At 36.5% G+C, this 17,856-nt stretch overlaps 1 protein-coding gene across 3 annotated transcripts in view; it reads right to left on the reverse strand.

Moving 5' to 3' along the window:
* Window positions 1-636: 636 nt before the first annotated feature.
* Window positions 637-17,856, reverse strand: part of STRN (striatin) — a 91,961-nt gene continuing 74,741 nt past the window's right edge. For all 3 annotated transcript variants that reach the window (XM_058683034.1, XM_058683035.1, XM_058683036.1), the window contains 7 exons: window positions 16,807-16,854; window positions 15,904-16,025; window positions 12,662-12,829; window positions 10,835-10,975; window positions 6,112-6,216; window positions 4,162-4,248; window positions 637-4,051 (listed from right to left, as the gene is read on the reverse strand). In XM_058683034.1, the coding sequence (XP_058539017.1) occupies window positions 3,882-4,051; window positions 4,162-4,248; window positions 6,112-6,216; window positions 10,835-10,975; window positions 12,662-12,829; window positions 15,904-16,025; window positions 16,807-16,854 (841 nt within the window). In that variant the 3' untranslated portion in view covers window positions 637-3,881. The remainder of the gene's footprint in view (window positions 4,052-4,161; window positions 4,249-6,111; window positions 6,217-10,834; window positions 10,976-12,661; window positions 12,830-15,903; window positions 16,026-16,806; window positions 16,855-17,856) is intronic.

The raw sequence follows: 17,856 nt of genomic DNA on the forward strand, positions 1-17,856 counted from the left end.
TCATCACAGAAGAATTTCATGGCATGCTCTTGTGTAAGAGGGAAATATATGAAGTACTAAAAAAGTAAGCCTTTAAAAATTACATTTTTAAAAAATTACCTAGCCAACATTAGAAGATCCCATAATTTTGGTGAATCAATAATTTCTCCTTTTACCTGAACTTAACTATCATGAAGAATAGTTATTTTCCTGTCTACTGAAATTTCTAGGAATTCACATTCAAAATCCTTGGAAAGTACATGTGGTGCTCAGAAGAGCACGAAGACAGTGCATGAAATGTCCCTTGAAATCCTAGAAGTTGAGCAGATACACTGAAAAGACATTGATGGTCACAAATCAGGATCTTCACAGACTGGCAAACACACACGCACACGCGCGCGCACACATTCACTCTCTCTCTGTCTCTCAATCTCTCTCTGCCATAGCCCCCCCCCGCCCCCCCCCCCCCCCGCCCCAAGCTCAATCCTCATCCTCACCGTAAGGCTGCATTTGTATTTTATTTTAAAGGCACCTCTCATTCTCTAGCTATTGCCTTCTTGATGATATCTGTTTTGTTAAAAAAAATCCTGAATGTTCAATGGAAATAGTTCAGTACTGAGAATGGAATATTTTTCAATTCACATTTGAATAGCCAGGTTTTCTTACATTCAGATTTTAATAAACTAGAATGACAGTCTTTAAAACAAGCATGCTAGCCTATAATGAATATAGTATATACAGTAATTGAAACATTTAGAACTATATATTATACTGCAAAAGCAAACAGCACAACACTCATCATACTCATCATTACCTGTGGTGTACACGACCTCTAAGAATGAAAATACAAAACAGTAAAATGCACCTATGGTTTATATATATATAATATATATATATATATATATATAATATATATATATAATATATATAGTCTATATATATTATATATATTCCTACAATATATATAATATATATTTATAAAATATACATACATTTTAGACATTTTCAAATAAATCTTTATCATTATCTCCAAAAGAAATTTATAGCAAGAATACTGAAGGAATGAAAGTCAGATAAACAAAAATTTTTCACAAAGTTCATTATCAGTGATGCAGCATAATTTCCCCCCTTTTAGTCATAACTAAAATGATTATAAAAGCTAAATACTTTGCATAACTAATTATCTGTTTAATGGCAAAAATCGCTAAACTTGTTCAATAGAAAAATACTGAAGGTCATTATATCACTTATGTTAAATACCTGTCTAGGGTTCGAGTAGCAAATGAGCTCCATATGACATCTGGGTTTTGAGAAGGGTGCTGCAAGTCCCAGAGATGTATTCATAGCATATGAAAATAAGGCAGGGACCATGTCTCCTGCTGATTTTCATACTCTCCCAATACATTTCACCCAAAATATTTACAAACCAAGCACTATGAAAGCATTTCAATGACTGTGTGAATCTTGAATTTGTTCATTTGGGGGATTAAATTTCTGATAGGCTGGCGGGGAAAGCAGGTACATGTCTATGCTTCTCTCTGGCTGGAAGACAGCTTTGGCTCATTTCTAGGCTGTGATCACACAGTGCTAGTGGAGAGGAATCTGTTTCTGTCTAGGGTCTCCAATGGCCCGGCACTGGCTGGCTAAAGAACTTTCAAAGCTCCATCATCTGCACCACAGTTTACCTATCTCATGGTCATTTTCCACTCACGAAGAGAGAAATTTCAACCAGGAGGTATAAAACGTAAGGGAAGAGACTTTCTTGGTTTTGAGAATTTCAGTGATGTAAGTAAAGCAGGCACTGGAGACCTTGCGAGGTAATTTAAGCAGTAAGTGGTAAAACAATAGCTTAGTCCATCCTAAACATGCCAAGTAAGGGCACCCGACTGGATTTTCCAGTATACTTATATAAATGTTAGGTTAGCAACACCATTTTTTTTTACTCACTGAAGAACCAAAAAGAGGAATGAACCAAGCACAATGTGGACTTCTATATCTGCATGGGAATATAAACATTCACCTGGGAGTTCAAGTCCAGGTCAATTCATTCGATTATAGAAAGGAGTCCCTTGAGCCCACTGTGAACCAAAGCACAGATGAAATGACAAGGTAGCTGTGTCAAAATATTAAAGTATATCTGTCTATCAATCAGGCAAATCTAGCTTGTATGCTGCAAAACTCTAGAGGCAGAAAAGCAGAAATTTTAAAGAAAAATTGTCAATTACTATCCATATCACCACCAGAATACTTTTTCAGAGTAAATATACATATCATCAGAAGTGTCATTGTTACGACAATGGAATATGTTGGGAGAGGAATGTAGGAATTATATTAAAAGATTAAAACATTTATGGATATGGATTTTATGTATGAAAACTACTATATATACATTTTGCTGAAAAGTTGGGCATTAATAATTTATTCCTAATTTCTACACTGGTCTCTGACATTGGGGCAAACAAAAGAATGTGAAGACACTAGGTCCAAAGAGTGGGGTCATGGGAATCTTAAGAGCTGGCCACATGTGGGTCACAGGCTAGGTGAGCTCAAGGAACCTAGGTGAGCTCAAGGAACCCTGGTCCTTTATGACAGTTTTCCACAGAAACAATACTGACACACTGCCTATTAAAACATGCTGTGTACTCCAATTAAAGAATGGAGGGGTAGGGGAAGGGAAAGAGAAAACTCTTTAACCAAGGGATGCACTGAACTCTTCCATCCAGATTTCCAGGGGACTCTTCTTCTTGGATAGATTAATGGAAGACTTCTGGGGCACAAACCAGGTGCTTTATTTAGTACTGCAAAAGCAGCTGCCTGACATTAACCATACCCTTTGGGCTGTCAAAACATAATTATAAACTGTTTTTGGTAGGTGTCAGATAATTTGAATATGAGAGACAAAGAAAAAGCAAGAGGTCATCCGAAGCATGGTTATGTGGATTTTGAAAAACAAGTACTCACAGATAACTTCCGTCTTTTCAACCACTAAAAGGTAAGATTTCATCAATATGAGATAACCACTCTGGTACTAGAAATATCACATGAATAAAGTGAATTTTAAAATTAATAGAAATTATCAAGATATGCCCTGCTTGCCCTTAAAAATAAACAGAATCTTGAACCTGAATAAGTTAAATTCTTTAGTAAAAGCAGACTCTACTGACTATTGATAATGGTGACTGTTTTTGACAGCTTAACTTTACAATGGTACCAAATCTATTTTCAAAAAGGTAATACAATATAGAAATCTGCTTACAAACTAAATATTTGTTTAGCATTTTTGAATAATAATATATTTAACATATTATTGCATTTCTTTTTTCCCCTAATGGTAAAATGCTTTGCCAGGTGCTTTTATGTGCACAGATGAAAGGAGAGCTAAATTAAAAACTCATTTGAACACTGCCTGCTCATTATGCACATCGGGGTTAGTACAGCAGATATGGTAAAGATTACTGTTTTGACTACCTAACGTGGTTAACAAGATTTCTCAGGGGAGAATTGGGTCTAAATTTCTGTTCTTCCTCTATCATTCCCAGTCATCAAGTTTTTTAATTATCCCTTATAGCATGCCCTATTTACTCAATAGGGACAGGCTAAACCTATGTTCGCTCAGGCCTGCCTAGCGAATTAGAACAACCTCAGAAATAATAGCTCCTATTGGGGGAAATTTTGAAACAGTTTTCAGGCTCACAGATTCAGCTGAGCTTGCAGCAACCAGAACAAACCTTAGTTTTAGAAAACAGTATACGAATTGCAAAACTATACTTTAACAAATGTTCTCTGTGCTCCTTCGGCAGAACAAAAGGGCAGGACAGGTTGATTCTTGCCCTGGTCTTCTGTATCTCTTTTGTGCAGTTGATTATTTATAAAGAGCTAGAAGGTGAAGATGATGCATTGTGTCATACAAAGACTTTGGCCAGTGCATCAGCCCCAGCACTGGCTATATAGCATTTGGATGGGTGGAAAGCTACATCGTGAATTGATTCTTCAAACTTTTTCCGATGAGCTGTAAACTCTTGGATACACGTCTTACTTTCTAGGTTCCATAAACGTATTGAACAGTCATGACCTGTATCAAAAGAAAAGAAAAAAAAAGAAGAAAAGAAAAAGAAATTGAAAGGAAAAATTACATTAACATGAAAATAGGATAAATAAATAATCCACAGTTGATGTACTTACTCCCAGACATCAAGTACAGGCCATTGGGATCAACTGCTAAACTTGTAACAGCTTCTAGATGGGCTACCATGGAGTGGATGAGTTTGCCTTTGGGAAAAAGAGATTGTTACTCTTTATTAACAGCTTTCCTCATCCTGAACATACACCAGTTACCATGTTACACTGATTTCTCCAGTCACCCCTCTCTGTGTACTTACCGCATCAATAGCTTTTTCCATCACAGCTAAAACAATGTGTCTCCCTCCTGCTCTAGCCATGGTAATGAGAAACAAAAGCTTAAATTTCAGATTATACTTCTGTCTTTTTTTTTTTTTAATTTTTTTTTTTTAACGTTTATTTTTGAGACAGAGAGAGACAAAGCATGAACGGGGGAGGGTCAGAGAGAGGGAGACACAGAATCTGAAGCGGGCTCCAGGCTCTGAGCTGTCAGCACAGAGCCCGATGTGGGGCTCGAACTCACGGACCGCGAGATCATGACCTGAGCCGAAGTCCGCTGCTTAACCTACTGAGCCACCCAGGCGCCCCTATACTTCTGTCTTTCAAATAGCAATATAAAGGTCAGTCATTTATACACAAATATTCCCTTAAGCCATGTTCATTAACTAAGACTAAGACATGAATCACCTACTTTGCATCCTTTAGCTACAGGCAAATTATATGGGTTGTGAGAACAGAAGAGACAGAAAGACAAAGGAACGGAGGGAAAACCTGGCCACAATACTGGTGGAAACAACATACAGAAAGGGATTAAAATATTAAATTACTCATTACTCACAGCTAAGCAAAGTCAGCAAAAGTTAATATATCTACAAAGCTAATAGCAGACACTCAGGTAAATATGGCTGCCAATATGGAGTGTTTTCCTCCGAACACAGCTCTTCAGGAATTTCCTTCTGACTAGTGAATGAAAGCTAATAAAAAATGGGAAAGCCCACATATCCTCCCCACCTTACATATAGTAATTCAAATCAATCAGGACCAGATAGTCAATATTATAATACAGAAAAGAGTAGTCTATGGAAAACTGAATCAAAAAAACAAATGACTTAGGGGTTTCTATCTCCAACACTAAGGCTCTCCAACATTGGACAATTTTAAAGTTTATTTATTTACAGAGAAACTGTGAGCTGGGGAGGGGCAGAGAGAAAGAGAGAGAGAGAGAGGGAGGGAGAGAGTGAGGATTCCAAGCAGGCTCCGCAGTGTCAGTGTGGAGCCTGACATGGGGCTCAAACTCATGAACCGAGGCTCAAACTCAAGAACTGTGAAATCATGACCAGAGCTGAAATCAAGAGTCAGATGCTTAACTGACTGAGCCACCCAGGCACCCCAAACTTGAACAATTTTAAACAAAATATAATGATCATATGCCTCTTACTTCTAACATGTTTCTACTTTTCCCCAACATATTCACAGCAAGAGATCAATTTTATTGGTATTTGAATGACCTTTTCAGTTGTGTCCCTAGTGATAACCTTGGTGCTAGGGCCAAAACATAGTATCTACTTATTATTAAATAAACTAAGATGAGGGGCGCCTGGATGGCTCAGTTGGTTAAGCATCCAACTTTGGCTCAGGTCGTGAATCTCACTGTTCGTGGGTTCAAGCCCTACATCGGGCTCTGTGCTGACAGCTCAAAGCCTGGAGCCTTCTTTGGATTCTGTGTCTCCCTCTCTCTCTCTGCCCCTCCCCCGTTTTTACTCTGTCTCTCAAAAATAAATAAAACATTAAGTAAATGATTTAAATAACCTAAGATGATTTTATATGCTATCATGAAGACTAGTTCTTAGCAGATTTGGACAGAATGAACAGAAACTGAGCTGGAAGAGTATTTGTTTCCATGCTTATTCCTAGACTATATAGCCACTAACAGACACCCAAGTCAGCCTACTTACAGTGGGTTTTATTTATTTATTTTGTTTTAACACTGATCATTCTGTAATAAACACTTACCTGTGTTGTTATCATAGAATTTGATGTGCCTGTCTTCATGAGCAGTGATGCTGATGGGAAGAGTAGGATGGCTGATGACTCTATTTATTTGACAGGAAGAGGTGGCTGCGAAAAAGAAAAAAAAAAAGAGCAACAAAGTTAACGCTACTATTTCTTCATATAAGAGGACTGAATGCTCACATGAGACTTTGTTACTTTAATTTGTCTTTAGTTAATTTATTCTGTGACTGTATTCTCAACATCAATGTTAGGAAAGAATGCCTGAACAATACCATACTGACAAATGTAGAGGTACTTACAAATGAGAATTTTCTTTCCACCACCTGCAATCAATGGGTGCCACCTAGCGCTGAGCGTGGGGCCACAGACATTTCTCATTCTCTGATGATCTATGATATTTCTGCAGCTTTAATAAAGTTCCATCATTACTTACAAGTAGATGATAACCAAATTTAAATCTCCACTCTTTCTAGATATTCTTTATCACATGGTTATCATCTGAAGACAAATATGACAAAGAGAGCTTCTGAAATGTATAATCTTCTCTTTCTCATCATAATAGAAATGGTTATCATTTGACAGTCTACTGTGTTTGGAATCTTCAAATAGTCAGCATCCTAACAGTATTTTTTGTGCCCTATACAGTAACTTTCAAAGAATTTCAATTACACGCACAATGAGAGAAGCAGGCCACATGTCATTAGGCCCGTATCACAATACATGAACTGTTTCATGGTAGAAACTGATGAATCCGTGTGAAATGTAACTAGTTCTTGTACTATTTTTGAAACTCTGCATATTTAAAATTATTTCAAAAAGAGTTAAACTTTTTTAAATCTTAGTAAAGTTATTATGAATTTACATTCACATAATAGAAAATATAGCTAAATATAGATAAAAATAATGGTAATATTAGGGTACTCTGTTGGATTTTCTTGTGGTCCCTAAAAATATGACATCTTAAAAACTGAAAGTAATCTTTTTCCAGTACTAACGGCCTGTTATCTAAGAATAAAACAAAAAGTCACTTGACCACGTGGAGTAAGCTCAGTTATACTCAATTTAAATGGTCCTTAACAAAGACTTTAGTTTCAAAGCTCAGCCTGTAGTTGTTTTTTTTTTTTTTTTTCTTTCCTCCAGAGATAACATACCACTGAGCATTATCCTCTGTAGGATCTAGCAGGAGAGTAACAAAAGAAAAGAAATACTTTAAGTAAAATATCCCATGTATTCTGAGAGAGAGGTTTCTGAGAATAGCTTCAATTATGCTGAGATCTAGAAAATAATTATGATAGAAATCAAATGATGGAAGGAAGCAAAAGAGTTTTTACTTAGTAATACTTTTAAGGAAGTTTCTCCACTTAATGGTAAATCAGACATGTAAGCAAAATGCAAAGAACACTAGGAATAAATTGAACAATGAATCTAAAAAACTCCTGCAAGTATTTGTATTCAGCTTGTAATGTAGAAATGGCTTACTTTTCACTGGACTGAGAAGACCTCAATTACCTGCTTCAAATACCTTTGACTTTATCACAAATCACCATAATTGACATTAATGAACAGAAAGTGAGTCTATTCTGATTTTTAAAACAAAAACCTCCATCCTTTTTAATTCTATAAGAAATTTACTTTTACCTTGAAACATGTTTTTGGTCTGAACTTTAATTTTTTAAAAATCTGCTAAATTACAGAAAAGAACAATGTAGTAAAAAAAATAAATAAGCAGGGGTAGTCACAGTAGAAAAGAATAAAAGTACAGCTCTGAAGTAATAAAACTGATAATTTATACAACTCTAAAGTAATCAAACTGATAATTTAGGAAATGTCAGGACAGGGGCGCCTGGGGTGGCTCAGTCAGTTAAGCGTCCGACTTAGGCTCAGGTCATGATCTTGCGGTTCGTGGATTTGAGCCCCATGTCGGGATTTGTGCTGACAGCTCGGAGCCTGGAGCCTGGAGCCTGCTTCGGATTCTGTGTGTGTCTCTCTCTCATCTCTCTCTGCCCCTCCCCTGTCTGTGTTCTCACACTCACTCACTCTCTCTCAAAAGTAAATAAACATTTAAAAAAAAAAAAAAGGATATATTTAAAAAAGAAAATGTCAGGACATATTATTATTATAACTCAAAGTAATTATCACTTATTCCAATAATGTTGCCTTTGTTCAAAACATTTTTGGCAGTTTTCTTCAGAAAATGTTTCTAGTATCAGGCAAAAAGTCACATGACTTTATTGTCACACACTTAAAGAGACAATTGGGATTGCCGAGTTTAGTTCATCCATCTCATCCACCAGACTTGACATCTTATTAATTTGTAGCAGTCATTAAAGTCAGTATTTACCACTCAGGACATTCTAAGAATTGACTACAATTTCTGAAGGTAATTCCAAAAATGTTCACATCCTTCTTAGTTTCACATTGTTATCTGTATTTTACTACTGTAGCTTTAAGTCATATGTTTAAATTAATTTTAAATTTATTGAGAGTCTAAAACCTATTATTTCTTGAGAAAAAAAGTTTCTCCTTTTCTTATTCCATAATATCAGTTTTTGTTTTTTCACCCCTCTCTTTTACATCCAAATAGTTCAAAACTCTATTCGTGTGTATTTCCCCAAACAATTCTCCTAAGACCTCAGAAAAAAACAAAGGCCAACAGATCGGGAAGAGAAAATGAAGAAAGCCAAAATGGAATGAAGGAAATTTTTGCAAGGAAAAGAGTGGGGGGAGGGAGGGAGGGAGAGGGAGAGGGAGAGACAGACAAACAGACAGACACACACACACACACACACACACATACACACACACAAACACACCATGGTAATTATTTTTAAAGCTAGTTCTCAGATTAAAACAACAATATATATGTACACAGCTTCCTTTGTCAACTGCAACCTAAAATGTAATTGTCTGGATTAAGCCTAAAGACAGAAAGCAATGGTTAAAAAGCCAAAAATCAAAAAGATTCTATAGTATCTTTTTCACAATCTGAGAAATTATTTCCTGACTTTCTGTATCCAATGAGAAGCTTCATATTTGAGATTTTAAGAGACACAACTTGATTTACAGTCTAATCAGTAGTGAGCTGTGTCAAATATTATTAATACAAAACTAAATTGATTTAAAAAATGAAATTATGAGAAATGAAAAACAGATTTATTTTATATTCAGAATAAATATTACTTTCTTCAAACAGAATTGAAAACTAATCATTTGGTATAAAACTTGACTCCTCTTTGTTTTTTTAATTTTTTTTTTTTTTAACGTTTATTTATTTTGAGACAGAGAGAGACAGAGCATGAACAGGGGAGGAGCAGAGAGAGAGGGAGACACAGAATCTGAAACAGGCTCCAGGCTCTGAGCTGTCAGCACAGAGCCCGACGCGGGGCTCGAACTCATGGACCGTGAGATCATGACCTGAGCCGAAGTCGGACGCTTAACTGACCAAGCCACCCAGGCGCCCCCCATATTTTTTTTAATATGAAATTTATTATCAAATTGGTTACCATACAACACCCAGTGCTCATCCCTCCCCGCCCTTCCACCCCCCATCAACCCTCAGTTTATTCTCAGTTTTTAAGAGTCTCTTATGTTTTGGCTCCCTCCCCCTCTAACCTTTTTTTTCTTCCTCCCCTCCCCCTTTGGTCTTCTGTTAAGTTTCTCAGGATCCACATAAGAGTGAAAACATACGGTATCTGTCTTTCTCTGTATGGCTTATTTCACTTAGCACTCTCCAGTTCCATCCATGTTGCTACAAAGGGCCATATTTCGTTCTTTCTCATTGCCATGTAGTACTCCATTGTGTATATAAACCACAATTTCTTTATCCATTCATCAGTTGATGGAAATTTAGGCTTTTCCCACAATTTGGCTATTGTTGAGAGTGCTGCTATAAACATTGGGGTACAAGTGCCCCTATGCATCAGCGCTCCTGTATCCCTTGGGTAAATTCCTAGCAGTGCTATTGCTGGGTCATAGGGTAGGTCTATTTTTAATTTTTTGAAGAACCTCCACACTGTTTTCCAGAGTGGCTGCACTAGTTTGCATTCCCACCAACAGTGCAAGAGGGTTCCCATTTCTCCACATCCTCTCCAGCATCTATAGTCTCCTGATTTGTTCATTTTGGCCACTCTGACTGGCGTGAGGTGATATCTGAGTGTGGTTTTGATTTGTATTTCCCTGATGAGCATCTTTTCATGTGCCTGTTGGCCATCTGGATGTCTTCTTTAGAGAAGTGTCTATTCATGTTTTCTGCCCATTTCTTCACTGGATTATTTGTTTTTCAGGTGTGGAGTTTCGTGAGTTCTTTATAGATTTTGGATACTAGCCCTTTGTCTGATATGTCATTTGCAAATATCTTTTGCCATCCTGTCGGTTGCCTTTTAGTTTTGTTGATTGTTTCCTTTGCAGTGCAGAAGCTTTTTATCTTCATGAGGTCCCAAAAGTTCATTTTTGCTTTTAATTCCTTTGCCTTTGGGGATGTGACTTGACTCCTCTTTGGAGTAGCTCAAATGCTATTCCAAATAGTATAGTTACAAATGTGCATAAATTTAAAGTCTTAAAATCAATTGTAAATCATTTTATCCAAGTAACTGTGTTCTGTGATTTAAAAGGCAGAACTCTTTATAATAACAGGTATTTTTTGTAGTTGACTCTAGTAATTATAATTTTGAGAAAGTTTAAAAATTTGACCCAAACAAAGACTACTTAAAATTGGTATACATACTTGTATCTAGGTTGGATTCTAAAGTGAGAATGCGCTGTTGCGTTTCCATGTTAAAGATGCTTGTATATCCTTTGCTGAACGATGCTACCATATGGCTCGGGTCACTGCTCACTAGATCCACAGACGCAGGGATTCCCAATTCTAAGAGAGTCAGAACATATTCAGAGAATGGCGATCAGAGGGTCTAGTTGAAAATGTCCTTATAATATAGCAAAACAAATAGTCACAAGATTTCCTTAAGAAGTAAAGAAGGCTCAACATTAGAATAAAAATTAGCTCATTAACCATTCAATAGAGATTATTTCTTTTGTTACTGTTAGCCCTAGCCTATTTTATTATCTTTACCTGTTCAGCAAGTCTTCTACCTGTTACTCAGCTAATATATTCACAGAATGCAGGCCTTTACTCAGAGAACAAATGGAAAATATTTCTGGACTACAAGTTTTGTTGCTTCCACTTTTACCTGAGGCTTAGAGTGGCATTGTGGGAATTCTTTAAGAGACCATCTCTTATGAGGAATTCTAACTCATCGAAATACGGAATTAAAAAAATAAAAGTTCAAATTATTATTTACTGGTAGAGTCATGCAAATATCAAATGCAGGCAACTCATCAAAACCCAGACACAAGTTAAAACAGCTCAAGAATAAAGAAGGTACTTTATTTATCATCTAGAATAGGATAAAACTCGGTTAAACTTATAGTGTGCTTACAAACATAAAAGAATAGAATGATATGTATACATATCATGTATACATATACATGAATATAATCTGATTTTTTTATATGGTTCAAAATCTAAAGCAAGCAAGCAGTTAAAAAATCTGTATATTATAGAAGAAGATACATTAATAGCTAATAAGCACACACACACACAAAAGTGCTCACGATAATTAGCCACCAAAGCGATGCAAATTAAAGCCACAATGAAACACTGCTACACACCCGCCAGAGTGTCTAAAACTAAATGAACTGATAACACCAAATGCTAATTAATTAAGAATGAAGCGCAGCTGGAATTCTCATACGTGCTGTCAGTGGTATAACATGGCACAACCACTCTGGATAAGTTTGGCAATTACCCATAAAGTTGAACACACAAAACCACTTCTAACTCCCAGCAATTCTACTTCTAGCTCTTTACTAGCTCAATACATAAATAAATAAATAAAAAATAAATGTTCATAGTAGTTTTGTTCATAATACTCAAAAACTGGAAACAACCCACATGTCCATCAAAAGGTAAATAAATAAACACACTGGTTTAATGAAATACTATTAAATATAAAAATAAATAAGTTGATATGTAGAACATGGATGAATCACAAAAACATTAGAGAGTAAAAAGCCAGATACAAAAAGAATACATATTATATGATTTCACTTCTATGAAATTTTAGAACAGATAAAACTTATTTGTAATGAAAGAAATCACACCACTGGTTGGAAATGGGAAGAGGGGCTGGGAAGGACCCAAAGACACTTTGAAGAGGTGAAGGAAAGATTCTAGATCTTGAGAGGTATAAGAGTTATATATTTGTCAAACCCAATAAGACATATCTTCAATATCCATTTTTACTGTAGATGTTATATTTTGATTTAAAAAAAATTTTAATGTGTGTTCTTTCACGGAATACTATGCTTTTAAAAATCATAAGTTGGAAATTCAAACAAATATGCTTTCATTACTTAAAAAAACCCTTCAAATTAAATTTAAACTCTAAGAGTTTATAGAATCGTTTACTTATTTATTTGCTTGTTGTTAGAATTAGACACTTTATAAAAGATTCAGTTGAATGGTAAAAAAAAAAAAAAAAAAAGCATATACCTTGATTATCATTAAATACACTTAGGGCTGGAGCAGCCTCGGCTGTATTCCATAATCGGAGAGTGCCATCTGCTGAACAGGACAACAGGCGCTGATGGGCAGCACTGTAAGCCAAGCCCCAGACAGCATCGGTGTGGCCCAGCAGAGGGCCCCTTAAAACAGAAGGATCTACACAAAATAGCAAGAATGCAAAATCAGGAGAAAAAAACAAATCATAAAGGTAACTCAGATTCCAGAGAAAGGAAATACAAACAAAAGCGTCTAATAACAGCACAAAATATGCTTCCTAGTTTCTATTATTCTTCTGAAATGTTGCAGTAACTAAAAACAGGCTTGGAAATACGCACATGCAGAGTCTAGGACTTATAAATTAAAATTTTAAAGTACATATTTCTCTCCTTAAAAAAATCAGGTATTTCCTTCTCCTTCCCTTCTTTCCATTTGTCTAGATTTTTTAAAAAGCACGTTAACACACATCATTTGAATTTAATCTGTGTTCAGAGAAGTCACAACTATTCCTCGAGGAAATGAACAGAGATCCTTTCCTCGTTGAGCTCTGTCAGCACTTTGGACACGCTTCTTCAGACCAGCCTCCTGTACCTCCGCACTATGAATGGCAGTTATTCCTGGGAGCAACAGGTCCCTGGAATTCACGGTGGACATGAACTGAGACCTACAGGTATTCCCCTCTAACAGCACTAACCGACATGTGAATGATGTGCATGAAGGGAAGGAGGCTCGCTTAGCACGGTTTCGTGACAAAAGTCAAACTGGAAACTGTAATTATCAGTCCTCACAGTGACTCTATGAAGCAGTACTTTCAAGATGGCTCACACATGTTAAGTTTAAAATGTCAATGTTATCTGTCCTCTACTCTCTGTCATATCATAAAATATTTATTGAAGACACGGTGTGTTAGGCACTATGCTAGATGCTGGGGCCACACAGATAATTAAGACACAGTGCTATCCTGGTCTCAAAAGATGTTGTGATAAGTACAATAACAGCGACTGACATCGTAACCATGGAGAGTAACAGGGTTGAGTGAAAGCTTCCTGGAGAGAATGACACCTAGAGTATACAGGGGCTGGCCAGTCAAAACTAGAGGGAAGCCACTGCTGGCAAAGGAGGCGGCACCTGCAAAATCACAAAGGAAGGAAAGCACGACATGTGAGGAAATTTACAAGCAATTCAGCACCACTGAAGTGTGAAGTTGGAGACAGAAAGATGAGAGGAGAGTGGCTACTTTAAGGTGGGATTTCTACAGCATATCAAGGTAGTTGGGAGTTATTCTGAAAGCAAAATGAACCACTACGGGGTTTTCCAGGAGCAGTAGGGTGAAGTAGGTATTTAATAAGGTAGCCTTCACTGTAGTGCAGAAGACAGACTGGACAGAATCCAGATGACGGCAAGGGGACTGTTCCAGCAGTCTGGGGGGGGTGATGATGAACACCTAGGGGAGGGCAGTGGGAAAGGGGGCAAAGCAGAAGGGCTATATTCAAGGAATATTTAGGTAATTAATATTAGGTAAATATTAATTACTAGGAAATTAATAAGGTACAGATAGCAAACAGAACAAGGCAACAAGGATAACTGTTAGGCTTCTAGCTTGGGCAACTGTGGTGGTGCCACCGTCTCATAAAGAATATATGGGAGAAGAAACACAGCACTTGCGGGGATTTATGGACAATGAGATGGTGACTTTGAAATGTTCTGTAGGCAGTCTGAGGCTTACAGAAGATATTTATGAGTCAACAGCATATAAAACCGTAGAGGTGGATTCAGTCTACCAAAGAATATGCATACAAAACAAGGAATGAATAGGGTGTGGGCCTTGATAAATGCCAGTATCTAAGGTGAGAAAAATAAAAGTTTATGAAGGATAGGAAACAAATTGTCACAGAAGCCAATAGTGGACAAATTTCAACAAGGATGGAATGTTCTACAGTTTCAGATAGCCAATACGTCTAGAAAAACAAGGACTGGAAAATACCCCTTGGATCAGCCAATCAGACAGTCACTGATAATCTTGGTATATTTAAGGGGAATGACCAGAAGACAGACTGCAGAGGGATGATGCCCGGGGAAAGGACATGGAATTAGTAACTCCAAATTGTGTATTCTAGTCACAACCACCAAAGAGACACACACACAGATGATGAGGGAAACAGAGACTAAACAGAAGCCAGGGAGGGAAATGGAGTCAAGAAAAGGCTTCCCCTTGCCCAGGAGAGGAGCTACCTGGATTTACTTATATGTGGAGGGGGTGGAAAGAGAGAAAAGAGGGCAAGGCTTAAGATGAGAGCAAGAGAGACAGCAAGAACGAATCAAGTGCAGTCTCAAAAGAAACAAGAGAGAATGAGGTCAAGAGCCAAAGGAGAAGGGCTGGTTGCCTTGGGACAGAACAACTGATCCTCTAATAGAGAGATAAAGGAAGTAAGGAAAAATATGGAACAGATCAATTTGTAAGAGACGTGGGGAGAGAGAGGGGGTTTACCTTTCACAAAATACATGTTAAATGTTTATTAAATATATGTTGGGAAAATTTTTTGTTTATCGAATTTATCTTTACTTAGGTTTGGTGGTAAAATTAATCTAAAGTGAAGAGGAAAATATGGTTTTAGGACAAATATGACACTCCATACCATTCTAAAATCTGAGAATATAAGAGGAAACCAAAAGAGGCAATTCCTAAACAGTTTTTGCAAAAGAATTTATGGTAAAATCTAGTGATAGATTATCATGTGGATTTATGTTTCACAGTACTGTTCCCAAGACTAAAGGCACTTCTTAATTTTTAAGGCCTTTCAAGTATTTTGGTGTCATGGAGCTTAAAAGTCATTACCCTCTACACACTCCAGTAACTGATCAAGAAGATGATGCCAACATTAATTTTCCTTAGGCTGTTTGTCAAGAACAGTAATGAAATGTGTAATAATGTCTCAAGTAATGTACAGATGCCCAAAATGAAGAAAACGGTCAGTCATAGCCACCATTTCCAATCAACAAAACTCTGGGAGGGTGGGAACTGTTTTTTGCAGGAATAATCCATTTTGTTTCTTTTTTCTTTTAACATCATATATCAAACTGATTCCTAAATACAAGAGTCCTTTTCAACCATATAAAGACCTTGTTGTCTTTTACCAATTTATTAACATATCTCATTTTATCCTTATATATGCTATGTAAAATGTGTAAAAGGAAGACAAGTTATTCTTGCATATCCTGGGGGAAACACCTACCGTAGGAGTCATAGGGATCGACGTTGGGGTTGGTGGTATTCCAGCCTTGGATCAGTCCGTCGGCACCCCCACTGTAGCACTGCTCGCCGCTGCTGCTCAGCACCACACAGAGCACTGGTCCTCTGGGAGATAAAAAGCAATTTCTATTCCCCCAAATCAATCTGATAATAGGACTTGTTAGAAATAAGAGTGCTTAATTATTCATATGGTTTCTATGTTTCAGCTTTTTACGATGAATAAAAATACTATGGAAGCATCGCACATCTCTCTTCTGCTGCTAAACCAGAGGTTGGCAAACTATGGCCTGTGGGCCAAATCCAGCCAGTGGTCTGTTTTTGTACAGTCCTCAAGCTAAAAATGGTTTTTACATTTTTTTTAAAGGGTTGTAAAACAAACTGAACTAAAAAAAATATGCAGCAGAAAATATATGGCCTACAAAGCTGAAAAAGTATTTACTATCCGACCCTTCCTATAAAAAATGCCAATCTCTGTGTTAAATCAAGTGAATAAGTATAACCCTTAAGCTTATGTGGAAATATGAGCAGCATGCAATATGTGTTCATAATTTTAAAATTCTTGGGTTTTTTTAATCTATATTATCTTTAAGGAAAACAAAGGTCAGGATTTATAATATTTAACCCTTACTGCATCAACTTATTTTAAGCAAGAGAGATATCATATTTAAACATTATCCAAATAAAATCTAATTTTAGCAAGGATCTCTGGTAGTGATAAACTTGTTTTTAACACTGTATTATCTGCCAGTTTCTTTTACATTTACAAAAGAAAAAAGCTCCTAAATACAAAAAATATATAACACAAATATTTAAGGGAAAGAAAATAAAATAATCAGGCTGATGTACAGTGATGTTGACTTAAAACAAAGAAAAAGCACATACTTACTTATGAGCCCTGAATGTATAGATAGGCTCCACATCAAGAGATGTACTCCTAAATCCAAGAGAGAGAGGACTTTTACCACTCTAAGTTTCAGTAGTAAACAGTAGCCCTGAATATATGCCACAAAATTGCCTTTAGAAATACCAACACTGTGGTAATATACCATTCTCAACCTAGGACACCTAAGACAGCTTATCTGATATCAATCACATATTTTTGTGGCCTCAAGAAACACTTGTTTAGTAGTAGTTTAGTAATAATACCTGATTGTAGTGTTCTCAGCGTTATCATAGTCTATTTGACTAAAGGAAGAGAGAGTCCCACTCAAAGAGCATCATAGGCTTTGAGGAGATAAATTTCTGGATTCAATTAGGTGGCTAACTTCAGGCAAATTATTTATTCTTTTGGAACTTCAGATTCCTCTACATATTTAAAACAAAACTGAAAAATCAGGATAATACCAAATACTCACAGGATTAAATAAAAGTCTACATGTAAAACAGACTAGGCTAGAACCAGGCATTAGCAGGATTTCAGCACATGGCACTTGAATTTCTTTGCATTTCCATAAAGGTTAAGATATCTGTCCTCGATACTTGTAAAAGGTGTCCAAGTCATCAGTTTATTCATTAATCAGAACACTGAATGTATAGATACTCTACACTAATACTGGCCATGACTGTTAATGGAAACTGGATGTAAAGTCAATTACTTACCATTTCTTATATTGTATTACAGTTTTTTATATGATTCTCTCCTCAAGCATTTCCAAATTTTATGCTCAAAGGTAAACAGGTCACTGTTATTTACATGTGGAGATATTGTTCCTAAGCTATCACCAGCTAAGAAACTTGTTTCAATATTTTTCTAAGTTTTAGTCAAGAATATATGAGACATTGACATTCTTTGGTCTTATGAGATGCCCATTGTGGCCAGAGAACTAAAAAGACAAAAGGCACGATTTATAACAAAGAAATAATTACTCTCTGCTGAAGATACCTGATCCTTATGAGAAGTCACTTGGTTTTAGCAAGATCTGGTTGAACTGGTTGA

The sequence above is a fragment of the Neofelis nebulosa genome, chromosome 9 (assembly GCF_028018385.1).
Source record: "Neofelis nebulosa isolate mNeoNeb1 chromosome 9, mNeoNeb1.pri, whole genome shotgun sequence".
Lineage (NCBI taxonomy): Eukaryota > Metazoa > Chordata > Mammalia > Carnivora > Felidae > Neofelis > Neofelis nebulosa.